Here is a 23809-nt window from a genome sequence, read left to right as displayed (position 1 = left end):
GGCCTGGGCACTCTGCACAGAGGGAAAGCTGGGCCCTGCTTCCTGACAACTTCTGACGGCGCATGGAAAACGGAGTGTGCATAGTGGGGCAGCTGGCAGAATGGCGCACCCCGGAGGTGTCTGCACCCTCCTCCCTGGAGCCCGTGCACGTGGTAGGGGGTCTCTGCAGATGTGAGAAAGGGGGGATGGTGCGATCAGCCTGGAATGTCGGGGATTATCCCGCCGAGGCAATCTAACTCCATTCTAGACCCACTATCCTTCAAGTGGACCTTTCCCAGCTTCCGCCAGACGGAGAGGGATGGGGAGGTGGGGCCAGGGGGAGGCCGCGCTGTCAGCTTGACCGGAATTAAGGCAACTCCAAGCCAGACAAGCACACGCCCTTGCGAGGCTAGAAAAGGCAGGGAACGCATCACCCCTGGAGCTCAGAGAGAACGCAGCCCTGCCACCCCTTGAGTTTAGGCCAGTGAGCCCCTTGTTGGACTCCCCATGGGCCTGGGCAAATTTGTTCGTGGTGTTTAAAGCCACTGATTAGCCAGTCATTCGTTTCAACAGCAACGGGATCTCCCGTTTTCCTCCCACAGGCAGTGAAGAGCGGGCCCTGCCCCACGATGGCATCGGTACCGACGACTGGGTCAGGAGAGGCGCCGAAGGAGGGCCAGCACAGGTACTGCCAGGGGAGCTAAGGTCCCTAGTGGCCACGGTCCTGGACAGACACGCACTGTACAGGGAGGCACCCTCTGCTGTGGCGCTTCAGCAAGCAGCCCCGGGCCCAGCCCCAGCTCCTCCCCGCGGGGGCCTGGCGGGCAGACCTGAGCAGACGACCCCTGCGTCCTCCTTGTGCCTGCAGTCGTGCCGCCCCCAGCCCAGCGAAGGGCACCTCCACACGTGGGACTCGTTCCCTGCGCAGTCCAGCTCGTCCAGCCAGATGGGCCCTGAGCCCCTCCCGAAGTGAGCAGATCCGGTGGCATTTATGGCCTCTCCGCAGCCCAGCTGTCTGCACACCACGCGGGCGTCTCTCAGGTCCCAGCGGTCATCGCAGACGGTGCCCCAGAGGCCCTGGCGCAGGAGCTCCACTCTCCCGGCGCAGCGCCCGCCCCCGTCCGCCAGGCGCAGCTGTCTACTGTCTGAGGAGACAGAGCCAGGCGATGGGCATCTCACAGGCACCGAGAGGGCCCTCTGGCCGGGTGGGGCGGGGCCCTCACCTGAGCAGTTAGCAGTGCGCTCCTCTGAGGCTGCAGAGTCCGCTGGGTCGGACGCGGAGTCTTTGCACTGGGGCCACGCCTGGGTCTGGTTTCCTGCAGAAGCAGCACCATCAGAGGGCGTGAGGGCAGGAGGTTGAGTTAAAGTAGACAATACCTCGCGATGGGGTCCCAGAGGAAGCTGGAACAGTAGAGATGTCTTCATAATTTTACAGTTCACCTTTCTATGGAGATTCTGCTCCTGATAGGGCCAAAACTTCTGTTGTAAGCCATGCATTGCAGTAGGAATGGGTGAGAAAGTGGGACTATAGCAATGCTGCTTGAAAGTGTTGTAGATACCAAGGCAGTGAGAATATTTGGAACCAAGCTCTCAGAGAGGAAGAGGGTGCAGGCGAGCCACTCTCCCCTTCAGGCCTTTGTCAATTCAGAGGTTGTAGCTGTGGCCCCAAAAGCTCAGCAGCGGTTTTCCCAGACTCACAGGCTCAGGGGTCTGAAAATACAATTCAAGGTCAGTCAAGGAGGATGTGTTTGTGAAACAAACCCTTGTACCATAGAAGGAAGCGTGAACTGTTAGTAGACTGTTCATAGGGATGGACATCTAGCTCTAATCACTTTATTTCCTTTTAATGAGGTAATCTACTCAAAACTCTGGGGTCTGGTGGAAGCAAAATAAAATCCTTTGCATGATTTCTGCACTTGTCATCTATAGTGTCTGGCATTAAATCATACCCATATAAAATAGATCTCATGGAAACCCAGGAGGAAAGGTGGGACTTTAGAAAGATTGACCTGGCATCCAGCTATTGAATTTACCTGCAGTGAGTGTAGATTACCATGGTTAATTTGATTTTAGAATTAAAGGAGACAATACATATCTTGGTAGAGAAATTATAACAAAAAATCAAATACAAATTCTAGAGCTGAAAACTTCAATAGCTGGAATTAAGTACTAAAAGAATGAGTGTGACAAAACATTAGTTTGGCATAGGGTAGAAATAGTAAGATGGGAGATCAGAGGGAAATATACAGAACAAAGCAAAGAACTACAAAAAAATAGAAAACACTAAAAGGGGCCTAAGAGACACAGTGAGAAGCTCTAATCTTTGTGTTTACTAAGTCCTAGCTGCATAAAGCCACAATTGGCAGAACTGAAAGCAGAAATTAGAAAATGTACTATCACTGTGGGATATTTCATATGCCTGTGGTGGTTTTTAAACATATCCACAAAATCTTTGATACTGCATCCAGAAGGTCTATTCATCCTTCCCTTGACTCTTGGCTGACCTTCATGTGCTGAATGTAAGCAATAGAATGCAGTGAAGATAATTCAGGTTGATTTTTAGCACTAGGCAGGAAGAGTCAGGCAGCTCCCCCCACCCCTGATTCACTCAGGACATTTGATTTAGGGGAAATCTGACTCTGTTGAGACTATCATGTTCAGAGGATGCATGCAGGTGGTCTGGTCAAGCTGTATGTTCACTTACTCTCCATGTAAGTGAGTCATCTGGATCAGTTAAGCCTTCAGATGATTTCGGTCCCAGGTGATACCTGAGTCAACTGCATGAGAGACCCCAAGAGAAAACTACCAATTTGAGTTTTCTCCAAATTCCTAACCTAGGAAACCATGAGGAAAATGAAATGTATTTTTGTTTTCAGCTGCTACTTTTTTGGGGAAACTTGTTATGTAGTAATAGTAACCAGGACACTTATGGTGTTACCCAGAAATGCTACTACTAAACAGAAAGAGAATTGTTTGCCTACACCTAATCTTGTAGTAAAGAGAATTGAAAATGTTTGCACAGAGACTTGTACATGAATGTTGATAGCATCTTTATTTACATTAGCCCAAAACATGTACCATCATTTCTGGGACAAGGCAGCAGCAGAAGTTGGAAGAGCCTCTGGGTGACTTTTAGCAGAAGCCTGATGAGTTTCAGAGATGTCCTGGTGAGGGTTTAAAGGGCTGTCTCAGTGACTGACAGAGCAAGCCAACAAAAACAATCAGCCAGTATTTAGAACATATGAGTGGTATAATTTAACAAGTATGCCCCTGAAAACTGCAGAATATACATTATTCTCAAGGCATGTAGGCCATTTACCAGGCCTGATTGTATGCAGTAGCAAAAATGAGCTTCAAAAATTTTTCAAAGGAAAAGTCATTAAGACCATATTTTTTGACCAGTGGAATTCAGCTAGAAACACATAAACACTATTTAAATAAAATGTATTGAGGTTTACTTTTCATGCAGTAATATAGACCTACATTAAAAGTGCATTTTGACAAGTTTTGACAAATGCATGTACCTACATAATCCACCACTTTAACCAAGATATAGCATGAACATGAACCCCAAATTGCCCACTTGCCTTTGCAGACAATAAAACCCCACCACACAACTCAAAACCCAGGCCAACAGAGATCTGCCTCTGTCACACAGTTTAGTTTAATGCCTTCTAGAATGTAATGGAATCATACAATATGTATCCTTGTTGTATGGCTTCTTTTGCTCAGTGTATTTTTTTGGATTTCTGTATGTAGTTGGATTTATCAGCTTTTTGTCCTTTTATATGATTGAAAATCTTCCACTGTCAGAATATGCCACCATGTGCCAATTCATTCTTCTGTTAATAAGAATTTGGGGTGTTCATGTCTTTTAATTATTTTGAATAAAGATACTATGAATGGGAATGCTTAAATCTCCTTGTGGACATAGGTTTTCATTTGTCTCAGGTAAATATCTAGTAGCAGAATTATTGGGTAACATTTTATGTTTAACTAAAAAGAAATCTTGCTTTCTCAAAGTGTTTGTATCTTTTTCCTTTACATTGCCCCCAGCAATATATGAGAGCTCTATTGCTCCACACTGGAAGTGTAAGTCTTTTAAATTTTAGCCATTCTAGTTAATGAAGTGGCATTTCTCCTTCCTCTGTGATTTGAATTTCCTTGACTAGTGATGTTGAATATATTTTAGTTTTTGCTTATTGGCCATTTTTATATCTTTTGGGATGTGTCTCTTCAAATCTTTTGCCCATTTTTAAACTGGGTTTGCCTTAATTTTGAGTTGTAAACATTCTTCACATATTCTCAATATAAATCCTTTATCAAACACACATACTGCAAATTTTTCCCCATCAATGAAATATGTTTTCATTTTCTTGATGATGACTTTAAAGGAGCAAAAGTTTTAAAGTTTGATGAACTCTAATTCTCAGTTTTTAAAGTGTTTAAAACCTTCTGTGTCTTAGGAAATGTTTGCCTACCCCAAGGTTATGAAAATGGTTTCTTTTAGAAGTTTATTCACTTAAATTTTATATTAGATTGGTAATCATTTTGAGTTTTTTTTTGTATGGTGTGAAGTAAGGGCTGTGGTTCATTTTTACCTATACAGATACCTATTATTCCAACTTAAATTTTTGAAAAGGCTATACTCCTTTCATTGAAATATGTTGGCATCCATATTAGCTTGCCACAATAAAGTACCATAACATAACTGTATTAGTTTGCCATAACAAAGTGTCACAAACTGAGTGGCTTAAACAATATAAATTAATTTTTCACAACCCTGGAGGCTAGAAGTCCAAGATCAAGGTGTTGCCAAGCAGGTCATAAGGGAAGGGTCTATTTAGGCCTCTCTCCATGGCTTATAAATGGTTGTCTTTTCCCTGTGTCTTCACATGGTCTTCCCTCCATGTGTGTGCATCTTAATCTCCTCTTTTTATAAGGATAGTAGTCATACTGGATTAAGATTCATCCATATGACTTCACCTACCTTAATCACACTCTTTAAAAACTCTATCTTCAAATATTATCATATTCTGAGGTACTGGGGGTTAGGACTTCAACATACAAATTTTGTTTGGGGTGGATGAGACCCATATTAGTGCATACAGCATCTTCATACACATCAACTTATAGTACACATATTTGGGTCTATTTGTGAACTCTCTATCCTGTTCTATTGGTCTATGTATCTATCTTTACTCTAAAACCACCCTGTCTTGGTTATTATGCTTTACAGTAAGTCTTGAAATCAAGTATCTTCTAGATTTGTTCTTTTCCAAATTTGTTTTGCCCATTCCATTCCACAAAGATTTTAGAATTGGATTGTAATTTCTACCAAGAATACTTAACTCATTCAAATGAGTAGATGACCAACATAGCGGGCAAAAAGAGCAACAAAGTTGGAGGAGTTACTCAAAGTATTCTTCTAAAGTAAAGTTAGCCAGGCTTACTATAAAGTTACAATAATTAAGAGAGTTTGGTATTGGTGTAAAGATAGGCAAATGATACAATGCAACAGAATAGAGTCTAGACAAAAGACTCAGACATATAGGCACTCTGCTTATTAGATAGTCATATAAAATATGAAATTTGACCTTTATCTCACACCATACACAGTATCAATACTAAAAAGAATGTACAATTATATGCAAAAGAAAAATAACTTGCATAAGGATGCTCTCAGAGATATTTTTGTGATCTTGGGGTAGGCAAAGTTCTTTTAAAAAGGATATAAAGAGCATCAAATGTGTGGGAAAAGTTGATAAGAATTACTTTAAGATTGAAAAGTTGGCTTATCAAGGAATGAGTTAAGACCATCAATGACTAAGTTTAGACCATTTAAGAGAGTGAAAATAAAAGTCAGGTTAAGCAAACAAAATAAAAATGCATATCTGCACTAAAAATCAAGATGGGAATTTGTAGCATCATATTTCTAATAGTCATACAACTGGAAACAACTCAAATCTCTACAATCAGTTGAATGGATCACTGCATAGTCATGTGATTGATTATTCAAAGGAATGGTCTAGAGCAATAAAAATGAATAAAGTGCTGCAATAAAAAACAGAGTGAATAAATCCCAAACATAATGTTGAATCAAAAAACTTAGACACACATAAAAAAATCCATATTGCATGATTTTATATAAAGTTCAAAAATTGACAAAAATATTCTATGGCAGTGGAAGTTAGGAAAGCAGTTTTCTTTGGAGAGGGAGGAGGGCACGGTTATTGGTGGGATGTAGTGGTGACTTCTGGAGTGCTGTTGGTGTCCCCTTTGTTGGTCTGGGTTGGGGTATGTGACTGAGGTAAACAGCAATTACTTATACATTGTTCTCTATAACTATATTTAAATTTAACATTTATTTAAAATATATTATTCCTTGTAACACTTCTTGCCCTGATCTGAAAAATGAATGAATGATGAGAAGAACCATATTTCACCATGAAACATGTCCCTTCTGAAGCCGCCCTTCCACACTCTCCGCTCTCAGGGACGGTCCACTCAAGGCGCCCCCTGAGAACCAGTTTGCGTGCCCTCTCACCTGAGCAGATCACAGAGGCCGTGTCTCCGTGTGGACAGGCAGGAGCGCCCAGCGCAGTCACGGGGCAACTCCACAGGAAGGACTCGGCGCCGGAGCAGTGAAATCGAGCTTTCCAGATCCGATCGCCTCCGTCCGCAGGGTGTGCTCCCTTGGGGGCAGAGATGGCCACTCCACAGCCCAGCTGGCGACAAACAACATTGGCATCGGCCTCATCCCAGAGGGAGGCACAGAGCGTTTTCCAGTGTCCGAAAATATTCATCTCCACTTGTCCCTCACACTGAGAGGTGCCATTTGCCATGAGCCGCACTTCTGTGTATGCTGGAAGGAGAAGACTGAATTTCAGTCACATCTCATGTTTTTCTACCCCAGCAGAGGATGCAGGGGGGTTAATGACCTGCTCTGCCTCTCACCTGAACAGACAACATGAACAGCCCCACGATGGTGGCAGGTGCCTCCCGGACAGGGCACTCGGGGGCACGCCCAGAGCTCAGGCTCCTGCCCCTCACACCTGAACTGTTCTGCCCAGACTCGTCCATCTGACTCTCTGAAGGGCACATCCCCCAGGACAGACACGGCCTTGCCACACTCCAGCTCGGCACAGATGACCTGTGCACTGGGTAGCATAAAGTTCCCATCGGACAGTGGAGTCCAGGCTTCTCCAGAATGCAGTTCTACTTGCCCTGAGCAGGGCCCATCCCCTCCAACCAGACGCACAAATCCTAAGAGAAAAAAATCAGCAGTGAGTGTTGGTGATCATGGCTTGGCAGAACCGGAAACAACATGTAACAGGCAATGGTGGGAGGGGCATGGGGAGAGGACTTCACAGTTAGAGTCAGATTTGCATTTCCATGAGCCAGTTTCTGAAGAGACATCCAGAAGGATTCTCGGTCACTTTTGGAATGGCTAAATCCTAGGAACATATATTTTGAAGTTGGTGAGAGATGTGAATTCCTTATCTAGGGTCTTAGAATTATAGGGCCCAAGGAAATGAACTATAGTGAGTACTCAAACTTGGGTGCAAAAATATGAAGAGCAAGACTAACCCAGAATAAAAAAGGGCCATAGGACTCAAGAGGTCAGAGGCCTATCAGCCAGACAAGGTTAGAAAGCCTGAGATTTCTGGGGCTAGAACTCTGGTCGGCTCTCAGGAGCCAATTCTCAAGTGACTGATGAAAAAGAAAATCTTGAGGGCTGGAGCCGGGAGTGCTTGCCAAACTGTAGGTAGACTGAGGGCTTGAGGGGGAAAATACAGACATTATAATTAGCCCACTTTTATGATTACATATTTTATTTTTCTGATAATTTTTGATGAAAAATTCCAAGAATTTCTAAGGTGAGCTAATTGTGAAAGAAGCTACCAGAGATGAGTCTGCCTGTTAGGAAAGCTGAGAGAGGCCTAGGAGAGAAAGGGGCTGGCCCTAGCCTTCTCCCTTGAAACCCTCAGATTTGTCAATGAGCCTGGGAGAGAGTTTTCAGTGGGATTATGCAAGATAGCTGAGTTTTTTGATCACTTTAGCAAATCTAAAGAGTGCTAGTCATTGATGTATTTTGGTCTGGTGTCTGTGCTAACTGTGCATCCCCCTTCTATTTGGGTTCTTAACATAAGAAGTCAGGGTGCTGTCGAAAAAGGTGAGTGAGGGGAATATAAATTACAATAAAACAATGTTCTTATCTTTGTGGGGCTTTACTTCTGAAAGTGGAGGAGAGAAACAAGTAGACAGCTTTAAGCCCTCTGAAAAGTTTATGGGAGACCCAGGTAAAACAAAGAAAGTGAAACTGCCTCTTCGGAGGGATATTTATTTGTACAAGTCTACCTCGCCTAACAAAAGTTAAAAGCTATGGTCCCCTAAGGCAAAATAAAAATTATGGTCAAATACGTCCTGGTCTGGTCTCTTGCTCTATAGATGTCTTGTGTCCTGAGACAAGTTACTCAAAATTCAATCATTCTAACCATTTTCATACCTCAACTTTGAGTCAGTCTTACAGCTCATTCTTCTCCTTCCCCACAGAATTCACTAAGGGGGCACATAGCCTTCTCCACACCGCAGCTGGGCCCTTAGTGCTCCTCAGAGAACCCATATGTGCCCTTCGTCAGCAGCTCCCATTGTCATCCCCCAACCCCCTGGCTACTGCCACTTTCTTCAAAGATTATGCTTTTCCCCCTACTCCCAATCCTATCAAATGACCCCATATGCAATTCTCTTATATCATTGAGCTGTCAGGAATATGCCATACAATCTCTTACCATGAAACACCCTAATTAATAAATATATTTTTTACCTCCACCATTGACTTGCTTGTGTATGGCAATGGGTCCCTCCAAACTTTGAGTTTATACAGATGCTTTGAAAGAAAAAAATGGAGAATCTTTTCAAATAACAATAAAAGGGGTTCTGTGACTCAGACCACTACCTCCATAGTTCTCTGGTTCTACTGGCCAAAAAGCTGTGAATATGTATGTCTGAATTTGCAAAGGAGACTTGCAATTTGGCACAAATCCATAAATTTTTTTCAGACTTATTTAATGATATTCCCTGTGCCTCTATTCTTACTAACTTAGTGCAAAACAGTGTCTCACTGCACATACAGAAACAATTCAACCAATGGAAGTACATCTTCTTTCTTGTCCCTCACTTGGATAGACTCACTGTACCAAGGGAGCATGTGTGGTGATTTGCAAATTTCATTAATACAAAAAGTAAATTATAAAAATAATTATGGAGATTGATTATAACTGGAATGATATTAGAATAAACTGTTTTGTGAGGTAAGACCACAGGAGAAGGAAAGAATAGCAGTTGAGACTCATAGGGGCAAAGTAAATGAAGCCCATCACCCACAGGTGCTTTGTGCACTCGGGTCGCAGGTAGATGTCTCAGGCCTCCTTAGTCCACCCATGCCCTACTACCCAGTGATCAGGCACCAGCTCCCCTGGAACTTTCCATTCTCTCCTCCACGGCATGATGCATGGACCATACCTGAACAGATGACTCCTGCATCTTCCCTGTGAGAGCAGTCGTGCTGCCCCCAGCCCTTGGAAGGGCACTTCCACACGTGGGACTCATTGCCTATGCATTTCACGTTGTCCAGCCAGATGGGCCCCGATCCTGCCCCAAAGTAAGCAATGGATGTGGCTTCAAGGGCCTCTCCGCAGTCCAGCTGTCTGCACACCACGCGGGCACCTCTCAGGCCCCAGTGGTCATCACAGATGGTGCCCCAGGAGCCCTGGTGCAGGATCTCCACTCTCCCGGTGCAGCGCTTGTCCCCGTCTGCCAGGCGCAGCTGTCTGCTGTCTGAGGAGAGAGAGTGAGGCCAATGGGCATCTCACAGGCACCAACAGGGCCCTCTGGTCCTAAGGGCCCCTTACCTGAGCAGTTGGCAGCACGCTCCTCTGAGACTGCAGAGACTGCTGGGTTGGACACGGAATCATTGCACTGGGGCAATGCCTGGGTCTGGTTTCCTGCAGTGGTGATCAGAGTAATATGGTTGAAAAATAGGAAAGAAGAGGAAAAATTAAGCTGAAAACAAATGAACTGTAGACAGGCCACAGTTTACTGCAGAATATTTCACTTATGGTTCTCGGCTTCAGACTCCAGATCTGCATACTTAGTTAAACAAAACGTATTCCTCTTTGAGCAGACTGGGCAACCTCACCTGAGAGATGATGTCAGATGAGACTGACTGACATTGGCCAGATTTCACTGCAAATCATAGGATGTTGCTTTCTCCCCAAACAAATCCTATCTCTACTGGGATGTTATGTCAGGAATTGTTATTATTCAAAATTTGGAGTTACTTGTTCTCTGAGGGAAAAATATCATGTATTTTTAAGCCTACCACAGAGCAGAAATGGGTTATAATCTTTCTCTGAAAGCACCTGAACAGACAGTATTGACAGACCCACTACATTATTTTCCTGTCCTTTACAAAAAAGTAACATAAAGAGAGGTTAAATAATGTCTGTCAGTGTTGTACTTTTAGTAAAAATGAATTAGAGAATAAAACCTGGAAGTTCTGCTTCTATGAAGGATGGAAGGGTTCACAGCAGGCCAATGGTCCTGCTGGGCACCACTAGAAAAGTCAGAAAATATAAACAAACCAAAATAAAACACAACAGAAAGTAAGGGTACTAGACATTTGTGGACACAACATGGAGTAAATATGTTATAATTCCAAAGAGTGGAGATCATTTCTGTGTTAGCCAAGGACCTATAGCTTTTTCTCTAAGGGGATCTCCCAATTCAGTGCATAGGTCAATGGGCTTAGGCAAGGCAGAAGACGCCTATTGGGACAGAGAAGCCATCATAACTTTAGGGTTAACTTTGGGGTTACCTGGTGGAGTGACAAAATTGGAGACTTGAGGGCTAATCTCACATAGCAGGTTTTCTCCTCAATTATTTGCCCAGTATAAAAGCTGGGGAGGGCAGGATGTCAAAGAACCATAAAAAATTTTGGAGAGCAGAGTAGATATTCCCTCATTCTCTTGGGTGCTGAGCTACCAAAACATGAAGCTTCTCAGCTGAAATCCTTGAAAGCCCATGCCACAGGAGCAGAGAAAAGTCAGAGGTGGCCCAGCTGTTACCAAAACTGCAAAGTAGACTTGTTCCAGCTCAGTTCTAGTTTGTATTTAGATATTTGGGTGATCAGTACACCCTCCCTCACTTGCCTAGCAGAACAAAAGATAAACTTAGAGTATCTTATTTTTTCATGTATAATTTCTTTTTGATAAAAAGTTACATGGCATGTGAAGAGATGGGATTACATGACAAATTAACAAAATGAAAAAAAGATCAGAGGAGGCAGAAGCACATATGAGAAAGATGTTAGTATCAGCATTTTAAAGGGTTTTAACTATGATAGTAGTGTTCATAAAAAAAGAAGAATGCACAGAATGAGTAGGTGAAAAAAATGAAAAAATAATTTTATAAAGAATTGCCAGTATATAAAATATATCAAAATAATAAATGTGAACAGAAAGTAAAAATGTTTAGAATTAAGAATTGAATGAATAGGTTTAAAAGAATTTTAGATAGCACTAAGACAGAAATGGTGAATTAGAGGAATCGTAGAAAGGAGAGAAGAGGAGGAGGAGAGAGAAAGGGCAGTAGAAGCAACATTTGAAGAGATAGTCATTGAGAATTTTTAAGAATGAATGAAAAGTATAACTCACATATTCAAGAAGCTCAGAGAACCCCATGAAAGAGAAAACCCCATACCTAGGAAAGCTGCTGAAAATCAAAGGAAAAGAGGAAAAGCTGGAATAGTAATGAGCTTGTTTAATACAAAAGAAGACAAAATTGGAGGAAAAAAACCATACATCAGATTGGTCAATTAAAAGCTAATGGTAGATACAAACCCAACAATATCAGTGATTGCATTTAAATGAAATGGATTAGATACTTTAAGTAAAAGCCAATTTAGATAAAACAACAAAATTCAAGTGAATTCTGCTTGCAAGATACTAACTTTATATATGAGGGCAAAGAAAGGTTGAAAGTAAAATGATGGAAAAAATGTATATATGATGTAAACATTAACCATAAGAAAGTGGAGCAGATATATCAATACCACTAAAACAGACTTTAAGGCAAGTTACACTAATTGAGTTAAAGACAGAATTTTCATGATTATAATGGGACAAGCCCTTAATAAAGATCTTATAGATACCAAAATCCAATATATGTCAAAACACAGTTTTGGAGTACAGAATAATACTTGACAGGATGAAAAGAAGAGACAGACAAATTCACAATCCAAATGGGGGAAACTAACATAACTTTTTTCAATAGCAGACCAAACAGGCATAAAAGAAGGAAGAATACAGTACACGTGAAACAACACAATCCACACATTTAACTAAATAACATCTTTAGAACACTGCATGCAGCAAGGAAAGAATTCACAGTATTGTAAATGCACATGGAACTTTTATCAAAAATGACATGATAGGAGAAAAACTTTCTGATAACTGAATTCAATTTCAGAGTATTTCTTTGTCTTGCCAACAGGTTTCAGCCCTGGGCAAGTTGACTATGGATTCAGTGAGACAGAGGAATGGCAATGGAATGTTCTTGGCGCAAAAGGGTTTATTACCTGGCTTTATTCTCCCAGCAGTAGGTCGAGCACTAGAATCATGTCTGCATCCAGCAGTCTGCAGTTATGTAATCCTCCTTCATCTCTGCCTCCACTCAGAGAACTGAGCAGAGCTCTTTATATAGAGACTCAATCAATAATAGCTTACTGCCTAGGGTGTGGAAGCAGTAGCCTAGCAGTAGCCCAATTACATCATCAAGAATTTAGGTTCAGGTGAGGATCCTGGCCATAGGAACTTCAGTTTTCCCCTTATTCCTCTAATCACGTGTGAAATTTAATTTTAATAATTAATAAGAAAGTATAGTTTGCAATCCCTACATTTTGGAATATTAATCAACACTCTTCCAAAAAATATGGTGTAGGAGAAAATTAAAAAATTAGAAGATATTATGAAATAATGATAATAGATATGGTGTAACTAAGTTCTAAGAATGAGGATATTTATAGTAATAGAAGATGGAATGGATTTCAAGCTTCACAGAATTATTAAGAATGAGAAAGTAAATCAATAATGAAAATTATTTTAATTTCCTATGAAGATATAATAATTCAAAACTTATATGTACTCATAAAAAGCCTCAAAATGTACAATTCAGTGATTGATGGAACTAAGGAGATCACATCTATCTCAATAAATGATAGGTTAAGCAGGCAAAACAATAAAAAATTAAAGGATTTGAACTAATCTATTAGCATGCTATTAGGTCCTGTACACACAATAAAATGTGTACATGTTTCTATCAAGTATACGTGGAACATTTACAAAAATTGACTAATCATTAATAGAACAAGCCTAAGCAAATACCAAAGAATCAATATAACAATAATCACATATATTTTCTAATCATAATGAAATTGTTAAAAATAAACTAAAAAGAAAAAATATTTTTCTGTATGTTTAGAAATATTTAAAAAATCCATGTACAAATTGTTTGAAGATCAGAAAAGAAAGTATAAAGTAAAAATATTTCAAAATAAAAATGAAATTTCTCCTTTTCTAAGCATTGAAATTGCTTAAGTATTACATAGAAATTTATGGCTATAAATGCTTTTACTATAAGAGTTAAAAATGCTGAAAAATAATTCAATGAGGATTCCTTTACATTGAACAAAAAAGGAATAATTTCAAAGAAAGTAGAGGGAAGAATAATAAAAAGAAGGAATGAATGATAGAGGAAAAGATCAAATAGAGCAGATTACAAGGTCCAAAGGTGGTTGTGAGGAAAATGGAAGTTCCTGTGGCCAGGATCCTCACTTGAACCTAAACTACTTGATGATGTTATTGGCCTCCTGCTAGGCTACTGCTTTCACACCCATAGGCAATAAACTATTATTGACTGAGTCACTCTATAAAGAGCTCTGCCCAGTGCTCTGGGTGGAGGCAGAGACAAGGAGGACTACAGACCTGCGGACAATTGGATGCAGACATAATTCTAGTGCTCAACCTATTGCTGGGAGAACAAGCTGATTAATAAACCCTTTCAGCCCAAGAATGTTCCATTGTCATTCCTCTGCCTCACTGATTCCACAGTGAACTTGCCCAGGGCTGAAACCCACTGGCAAGACAATTGGTGAGGTAGGCAAGATTCACTGTTGACCAAGGAAAAGAACAGGCCGCCCTTATGGGAGGGGTGCTTCAGTAGTGTGGATAAAGTGAAGGTTCCTATGGCCAGGATTCTCACCTGGGCCTAGTCAGCTAGCTCACTATGCACAAGTGGGCAATACGTTGTTACTGACTCTATATAAAGAACTCCACCCAGTGCTCTGCGTGATATGGTGGCACGGCTGCAAGGCTGCAGGAGAGCAGAGATGAGACTGGAATGGTGGCAGCATTGAGGACAGAGACTGAGACGGCTGCGTAGGTAGAGAGGCCCAGAGGCAGAGACTGCCTTGCTGCATGCAGACTCACTATGAGTGAACAGGTTTCTAGTGATTGACTTGGCATTGTGGAAATAAAGTTGGGTATAACCTTTCAGCCGAAGAACATTTCACCATCATTTCTTTGGTCTCATTGAAACCATAGTGAACATGTCTGGGGCTGAAACCCATTGGCAAGATAAGCAGGCTGTCCCTATGAATGGGGAGACAGTCAATTGTCCCTCAGTGGGTGTGTGGTCTGAGATGGCTTGCCTCCTGGAGGGCTTGGCCTCACTCCAGGACTGGAGGCAGGTGGAGGTGACACCTGAGGCAGTAGGGGTGGCCCTTGGTATAGTAAGTAGGTCCTTTGAGAAACAGAGTGCCCATGAGGCAGCAGGGACTGTGGGTTGGCTGCTTCTCACAGTATTAAAAAAGTCTACAGATGAGAAGAACATGCTCCTGAAAGAGACATAGACATGGCAGCACAAGGACACGAGCTGTGAACTCCTGTGGATTCATTGAAGAATGAAATGGCTTTAATATGAGAGGAGGCAGCACAAGAACCCTGGCTGCGAAGTGCTGTTGAGGAGGTAAAAAATTTGTTGGTGACTGAAATGGCATCACTATGAAGTACTGTGGAAGAGGTCAAGGCCATGAAGGAAAAGGGTGGACCCTCACAGAAACCACAAGAAGAGGCAGTGTGAGAATGTGAGCTGCGAGGTGAAGTGGAGGAGGTAAAAGATTCCTTACGGAACGAGACAGCAGCACTGCCAGGTGCTCTGAAGGAGGCAAAGACCATGGAGGAGCAGGATGTACTCCTGAGGGAAGCAGAGGAAGAGGCAGCAGGAGAATGCCAGCTGCGAGGTTTTGAGGTAAAGCATGTAGCAGAGGAGGCACTCAGGGGAGGGGAGAGAAAGGTGCCATCAGCCCCGGAAATGGAGGAGCTGGGGAAGGATGAAGGGGTGGTGTCAGGGGCACTGACCCCTCCTCTATTGAAAGAACACCCAATGGTTGTAAAGAAAATAAAGACCCAGCAGATGAAAGTTCCCCAAGGAGAGGAGCAGCCCCCTGCCCAGGTCGTGGATCACTTTATGCTCTGCCCTTATACTCAGGCTGAGCTGGTGGATTTGGGCTCCTGGTTTCAGCAGAAGCCTTCAGAGTCAATATCAGTTCGGCTCCTGTGCCTGTGGGATTTAGGGGTGGATGGAATTGTTCTGTCTGGAACAGAGATGGGAAGCTGTCTTCCCTGACAGTTCAGCCTGCCTTGAGGCAGCTATTACAAAATGCACATAGGGCCCCAGGAAACTACTCCCTCCTCAATTGGCTTATTGCTGCTCTTCATGCAGTGTGGCCCGATCAGCATTATTTACCATTCTCCCCTGCTAGATGGCAGACATATGCTGAACTCCAACAGGTGTTAATGGAGCTAGGCATAAAAAAATGCTATCTATAGTCCAGAAACTTATGGCCCAGATGAGGAGCCTTTTACTACAAGGATGAGAAATATTGTGCTTCAAATGAACCCCACATTCCCTCTTTCAGCCTCTAGTGGCCATTCTTGCTCCTCATTTAGGGCAGCCCATAAGTAAGGCTACCTGGACAGTAGCAGACTTAGGCAAGGCTGAAGCAATGACAGCACAGAAAGAAATAAGGTCTGCTCCTCAGAGAAAGAATTTAAAGGGCCCCATGAAGGTTACAAGGACCCAGATGTGGGTTGATTTAATTCAGGCAGGAGCAGACAGAAGGAAATTAGATGGGAAGTCAAATAGAATCTTACTGGATCTGTGGCAACAACTAAAACTGGAGCAGTGGTTCCAGTCATTAAGAACAAAGAGGCAGAGGCCAGAGACAGAGCCACAAGTTCAGCCTGTGTGTTTGCAAGACTTCCTGCTGGAAAGTAAGCCAACCTCACTTGAGCCCACACAGGAAGATGATTGGGGAACATGGTTTGACTGAGGGTACCTCAAGGTACCTGCCCTGAGGGACCGGGGGGGGACCAGAGGTTACATGTTGAAGCAGCTATCCATTGGCCCCTAGTAAACATACAGCATGCCCTGGCTTTGGTGGGAACAGGAGCTGAGTGTTCACTGATTTATTGTAACCCTGAGCAGTTTCCCAGGAGCCCCTCTATTATAGATGGATACAGGGGTAAGGCTATTAGAGTGAAACAAGTCCAAATTCCTTTGGGAATGGGTACCTACCCCCAAAGGTGTATACTGTGTATATCTCTCCCATCCCTGAGTATATTTTGGGGAATGATGTTTTGCGTGGTTTGTGGTTGCAGACCACTGCAGGTAGTTCAGACTGAGAGTATGTGTGGTAAAGGCAGTTCTGAGGGGACATGCTAGGCACCCGCCCATAGCTTTGCCTGTGCCTCAGCAGGTGACTAATACCAAACAATAAAAACTGCCTGGAGGGCATAAAGAGATTGGAGAAACTCTCCAGGAGCTGGAAAAGGTGGGTATAATAAAGCCCACCCATAGTCCTTTCAATTCCCCAGTGCGGCCAGTAAAAAAGCCAGATGGCTCCTGGAATATGACTGTGGATTACAGAGAATTGAATAAAGCCATACCCTCTATGCATGCTGCTGTCCCCTCTATTACAGACCTGATGGATACCCTCAGCCATGAACTCGGAACATACCATTATGTGGTAGATCTTGCTAATGCCTTCTTTTCCATTGACATTGAGCAGGAAAGTCAGGAACAGTTTGCCTTCACATAGGAAGGATGGCAATGGACTTTCACTGTCCTTCCACAGGGATACCTCCACAGCCCCACCATCTGTCATGGACTTGTAGCCCAGGACTTGGCTACATGGGATAAACCACCAATGGTGTGGCTGTACCATTATATTGATGATGTCATGCTCATGTCTGATTCTCTTTCAGATCTATAAGGTGCAGCACCTAGACTGCTGCAACATCTACAGGAGAAAGAATGGGTTGTGAACAGTACCAAGGTTCAGGGACCTGGTTTGTCTGTCAAATTCTTGGGGGTTGACTAGTCGGGTAAGACCAAAGTTATACCAGAAGCAGTCATAAATAAAGTCCAGGCCTTTCCTACCCCTACAACTGTAACATTGTTACAGTAGTTTTTGGGTCTTCTAGGCTACTGGAGAGTGTTTGTCCCACACTAGGCACAAATTCTGAAGCCCTTATACTGGTTAGTACAAAAGGGCATCAGGTGGGACTGGGATGAGACATGTGTATCTGCCTTTACTATAGCAAAACAGGCAGTCAAGGCCGTGCATGCCCTGAATGTGATAGACCCATCAAGACCCTGTGAGCTGGATGTTCATGTGAATAAAGATGGTTATGACTGTGGTCTCTAGCAACAGCTTGAATGAACTCGCCAACCTAATGGATTCTGGTCGCAACCCTGGAAAGGAGAAGAGGTACAATACACCTTGATAGAAAAACAATTGGCTGCCGTGTATAATGCCTTGCTGGCTACAGAACCCATCACTGAAATGGCCCCAATAAAGGCAATAACCACTTATCCCATCTTGGGGTGGGTATGAGACTGGACCCAAATGCCAAGGAGTGGTGTGGCACAAACATTTGCACTGGCCAAGTGGGGTGCTTACCTACAGCAGCATAGTGCCCTCTCTAGTAGCCCCTTGAGTGAAGAACTCCAATGCTTATTGGGGCCGGTGACATATACTAGTGAAAAGCAGGAAGAATTTGCTTTAGAACAATTAGTAGCAGAGAGTCCTCATCAGGAGTGAGGAGCCCCTATATCTGAAGATGCATGGTACACAGATGGCTCCAGCTGTGGGCATCCCCCAAAATAGAGGGCTGTAGCTTTCCATCCTAAGACTGAGACAATATGGATGGAAGATGGTGAGGGGAAGTGCAGTCAATGGGTAGAGTTGCAGGTAGTGTGGCTTGTGGTCAGCCAGGAGCCTCCCCAATAGTTGACTGTGCTGAAAGCTGGGCCATCTACTGGGGCTTGACCCTATGGCTACCAACATGGTACCAATTGGTTGGTTGGTCACCAGTCCCTTTGGGGGCAAGAATTGTGGCAAGACTCATGGGCCTGCAGTCAGACTAAAACAGTTACAGTATATCATGTGACAAATCATTAGCCACTGGCATTCCCAGGAAATGATGAAGCAGATGAATTGGTCCAGGTGCGTTGGCTGGAAGGAAAGCCTGCCTCTGATGTCAGCTTTTGTTGCATGTGGGACAAAAGACAATGTGGGCTGTAGCCTGTGGGTGGGGCTTGCCTCTGACCTTTGAAGAAGTCAGCAGAGCCCAGCAGGAGTGCATTGTATCCTCTAAAAGGGACTTATGCTGAGTTCCACAGCAACATGCAACAATAGTTAAGGGGCTGATACCCTTTGTCAGGTGGCAGATAGACTATATTGGGCCTCTGCCCATGTCAGAAGTGTACCAATATGCCATGACTTGTGTGGGCACAGCTACCGGACTTCTGGTTGTTTTTCTACATGTTGTGCAGACCAACTGGTGAACAAAAGAGGCCTGGAGCATCTCTTTGCAGCCTATGGTCAACCACAGGTAATTGAGAGTGATCAGGGCATCCATTTTACTGGACATGCACTACAAGAATGGGTGCAACAGCCATGTAACTTATTCACTATGTAAGAATTTGTTCTCCATCTAAGAACCTGTTCATTATGCTTCAGAAGATTGGAGACTGACAAATATTAGGCTTGGGGTGGATTAATGATTGTGCATTGAGCATTGACTCCCCTGTACAGAATTTTATTGTTAACAACCATTTGATCAATAAATATGAGAGATGCCCTCTCAAAAAAAAAAAAAGTACAGACTTCCAATTGTAAAATAAATAAGTAACTGGGATGTAATGTATAGCATAAGGAATATAGTCAAAATATTGTAACAACTTTGTATGGTGATAGCTGGTAGCTAGAATTATCATGTATATAAATGTTGAATCACTGTGTTGTACACCTGAAACTAATGTAATACTGTGTGTCAACTACTCTTCAATAAAAAAAGAAAAAAAAGAATGGGTGCAACAGTTGGGAATCAAGTAAGTGTTTCATGTGGCACACAATCCTACCACAGCAGGCATGATAGAGAAGTACAATGGTTTGTTAAAATCTGGACTGAAGTCAGAAGGCACCAATAGTCTGTGGGGATGGTCAGTCTGCTTATGGATAGTTTTATGGCATTTGAACAAGAAGCCCCGAAAGGGAGCCCTGAGCCCTGTAGACATGATGTGTTGTCACATGGACCAACAATGCCCGGCCCTTCTGGCACCATGGTGACAAGGTCTGGAAGCTTGCCTCCTGTGTATTCCTGGGGTAACAGCAGAGTAGTCCCCAAAGATCACAGTAGTATATCCTGAACAGCTAGAAGGTAGGAGCATCTTATCAGGGAGTTTTGTTTTATCATTATGGCCAGTACATGCACCTCCAGTAGCACTATATATAGACCCCTCAGTAACCCCTATCGGGAGAGGGGTAAGATATGGTATACTAGACCTGGATAGGACCCCCTTGCTGCTATGGTCCTATTATAGCACCACTCTCTTGCATGCATTCCACCTGATGGACAAGATTCGGCTATGTTGGTGTCATTAAGACACGTGTCTTATTGCTTCTAAGGTCTTTGTGAATTGCGCACATACCTAGCAAAAAAACCTTCTACTCTCTAGGATGCATGGAGCTTCCTATCCATTCCACTACTAAGTGTGAGTCACAAACTCATCTGAGTAGAACTGATTTTGAATATAGCTGAAATACCTCCTCAGGCTTGAGGATTATTATAATTTTTGTTACCTGTATCAAAATTTTGTTGTATCTTAATTTTTGTTATAATCTCTATGTTGTTGTTATCCTCTGTTGCTGTTGTGGAATCTGGTTACAATGCTCCAGCTTTCTTGCACAGGGACCATTGGGAAAGATGGAGAGTGTGTAGATTGTGAGGCAAGAACCCTGGAGGGGTGGAGTGTGGAGAAAGTGAAGGTTCCTATGGCCAGGATCATCACCTGAACCTGAACTACTTAATGATGTAACTGGCCTGCTATTAGGCTACTGTTTCCATACCCATAGGCAATGATCTGTAATTGACTGAGTCACTATATAAAGAGCTCTGCCCAGTGCTCTGGGTGGAGGCAGAGATGAAGGAGGATTACAGACCTGCAGACTGCTGGATGCTGACTTAATTCTAGTGCTCTACCTAAGCCTGGTAATAAACCCATTCACCCCAAAAATATTTCATTGTTATTCCTCTGTCTCACTAAATCCAGTCAATTTGCTGGGGTCTGAAACCCATTGGAAGGACACATGTCACACACAGTAAAATAAATTCAGACACAGTGAGGTTTAAATGCTCCTTAGTGAAACTAAAAAATTATTTGTGGGAAATAAAACTTGCTTAAGAGTAATTTTGGGATGAAGAATGGCATTTGAAGCATCACATTCAAGGTAGAAGTCATTAAGATAAAGCATTATAGATTTGGTCACATAATCCCCCTGCCACATAAATAATCCTGAAAACATTAATAGGAAAAAAACCCAGGGAAAATATTTATAAAATATGTAAGACAAACAGTAAATGATATTAGTTTATAGAGAATTCCTATAAATAAATAAAAATTCTAGAAAAAATAAAAATGGTTATGACACCTTGTCTTAGATATGAAAAAGAAGATAATATTTTTTGGACATAGGACCAATATGGATAAAATACATGATATAATGTACTATGGCAAGGTTATGAAGAAAATACTTTCAGTTGATGTTGAGAATTAAAGCTGTTGAAAACTGTTCTGGTGGGTAATTAGGCAATATGTATCACAGACCTTCAGAACAGTTGTTTTGAGAAAATAATAATGGATTTTCTACTAGGTTAATGTAGATGCTCATAAGAACTTTATAACACCATTGTAATTGAGAACATAACTATACCACAAATGGGATTAGATAAGTAAGTTATGATTCAATAATACAGTGAAATACTGGCAGCCATACAAATGACATAAGATATTTTAATGTGACAGAAAGAAATTAAAAATATTACTTTAAATTTACTTTAAAACTAAAATATTAAAATGTTACTTTTGGAAGTGGATTAAGATGGTATACAGGAAGCTGGGGATCCAATGATGAGTGTGCATGTGTGCACGTATGTGGTAAGGACTGCGACATGCCCTCTGTGAAAGCAGAGATTTGGTGTTCAGGAAGAATCCGAAGGGAGCTGGCAGAGCCTGGCTTGTCCTGCAGACTCTGCAATATGTTTAATGCCCTTTGGCAACATGATACCAAAGTTGAAATTTCACAGTTATATGGGGAGACCTCATGTGAATTGAACTGAGTGCTTTAATATGTGAACATGTGCTTTAAATAATACAATCCCACAAAAGGTTCTCTCTGAGAAAGAATTATGCTTGTTTGAGTATGTGTCTCCTTGGCCTAAAGAGCAGTTTATTCATTGTTCTCCTGGCTGGAGAGGCCACAATGGAATCAGACCACCAAGTTCACATTTCATTTTGCAAGACCACCTGTGACCCTAAGAGCCTGAAGAACTTGAAGAAGGATGGTCATCATGAGCATGTGGCCAGTACCCAAGACACTGGAGGTCCAAGAACTGTAACAAGGGAGTGAGGAGCAGAACTGCCTGCTTCTGTTGGGAGGGGTAGAACTTCCCAAAGAAGAGAGACAGACCTCTGACTGGAAGGGCTTGAAATAAGGAGGAAACAAGGGTTAGGGAAGGTCCAGAGAGGTGAGGGGCATTGCTAAAGAGCCAGGGACCAAGGCCCACACATGGAGGAGCTGGATCCCTGAGCCTGTGGCTGGATTATTTTCATGTTAGGAGCTCACATACTGTTATCTTGGATTTTACTGAGTCAGAGGCCCAGTGGACACCAGATCTGCTATAGGATCCTATAGGATCTGAGGGAACTACAAGGGGGTATTTTACCATAAGGACATTCATGAGCACAGGGTACTTCCTAAATAGCAGGTCCTTTGGATGTCACAGAACAAGATTGAGTACCCCACTGGGGCAAGGAAAATTTGACCAAGAGAGGCACGCCCTGAAATCTCTAGAGCTAGATCCCTCTTCTACCCTGGAAGCTAATGTCAATCTATCCCTGAGCACCAACATTTGACATCAGTTTTCTCTGCTGCACAGTGGGGTTGGAGGACTTGGGTCAGTTCAAGAGGCAGGAAGGGAAAACATCACAGGCAGGAAGACGAAGTTCTGCCAAGAACCCAATGGCAGGGAAAGGCTAGAGGAAAGCAGAAAAACGTCTGAGCTGTGGGTTTGTGGGGAAGAAAAAGAAGCTCAAAGTCAGGTTTGGATTGCAGGTGCAGGGTTATCTGGAGGGGTAATTATAATTCATATAGGGAGGGCTTTCTTTATAGGCAGTAATGTTTCCATATCTGCACCCATCCTACACACATATCATCACCACCACTACCACCCCCACCACCAAATCCAGCAGTCTGGCTGAGAAAGTGTGAGTTCTGTGGACTCCTATCTAAAAACTTGACTTTTACTGAGCAGACGTATTCCTGCTCATACATTTAACCTTTATATACTCTTCAAGCTCCCCTTTACCCATTTCCTCTGTCTCTGTCTCTTTCACACATGTATACACACACACACACACAGGTTCATAGGCTAAAAGAGTAGAAATATCAAAATCCTGGTGGGGAGAGACATAACATAGAGTGCAGGAAGGACAGATCAGAGTCCCAGCCTGAAGTAGTCCCTTAGCCATAATCATTCCAGGAAATCTGGGAAGTGATCAGACATTTTCTGAGCTTTCAGGTGTTGTTGGGAAGGGCTGAAACAAATCCAGAGAACAAACACTGTATGTTTGCAATATCTCACTGCTGGACTTTAAAAACAGAGGCCCCACAGGAGAAAAACAAGCAAATGGCCAATACAGAGGCATTGTCTTTACAATCTCATCTCCCACAGAGTCTCTGAGCTAATCCAGGTTCTGCTGATTGTAAGAGGCGAGGTTGTGCCTTACCTTGAACTCTCAGTAGCCCACTGAAGAGGAGAAGAGCGATTCCCTGGACAAAGCAGTGTCCATTCATGGTCACTGTGAACCTCATGTAGTCAAGGAACAGCCTTAGTTGCCTTAAACCATACGCGGTGACCTCCTGATCCTTAGTGGGAGCTTCTACAGCAGGAAGGGGATTATATAGTCCCATCCCCTGGCATCGCCACCTTCCAGGAGCCAATAGAAACCCTGCATAACATCTTCCCTGACTTCAGACACTACATAAAAGGAAACCTTCTGAAGTTCAAACACCAATTAGATGCTGAATCTTAAATATTTCCTTATATGAGATACAAGGTTTTCTGACATCAGGTGTCATTCT

General features: G+C 42.8%; 1 protein-coding gene across 1 annotated transcript in view; it reads right to left on the bottom strand.

The window, feature by feature from the left end:
* Positions 1 to 23583, bottom strand: part of LOC118969783 (antigen WC1.1-like) — a 36070-nt gene extending 12487 nt beyond the window's left edge. Inside the window, 7 exon segments of the mRNA XM_073222394.1 lie at positions 810 to 1124; positions 1203 to 1295; positions 6527 to 6844; positions 6937 to 7245; positions 9505 to 9819; positions 9894 to 9986; positions 23455 to 23583. Of these exon segments, the coding sequence (XP_073078495.1) occupies positions 810 to 1124; positions 1203 to 1295; positions 6527 to 6844; positions 6937 to 7245; positions 9505 to 9819; positions 9894 to 9986; positions 23455 to 23539 (1528 nt within the window). The 5' untranslated portion in view covers positions 23540 to 23583.
* Positions 23584 to 23809: the final 226 nt, after the last annotated feature.

The sequence above is a fragment of the Manis javanica genome, chromosome 15, assembly GCF_040802235.1.
Source record: "Manis javanica isolate MJ-LG chromosome 15, MJ_LKY, whole genome shotgun sequence".
Lineage (NCBI taxonomy): Eukaryota > Metazoa > Chordata > Mammalia > Pholidota > Manidae > Manis > Manis javanica.
The sequence above is the reverse complement of the archived record's forward strand: the minus strand, read 5'-3'. Positions and strand labels throughout refer to the sequence as shown.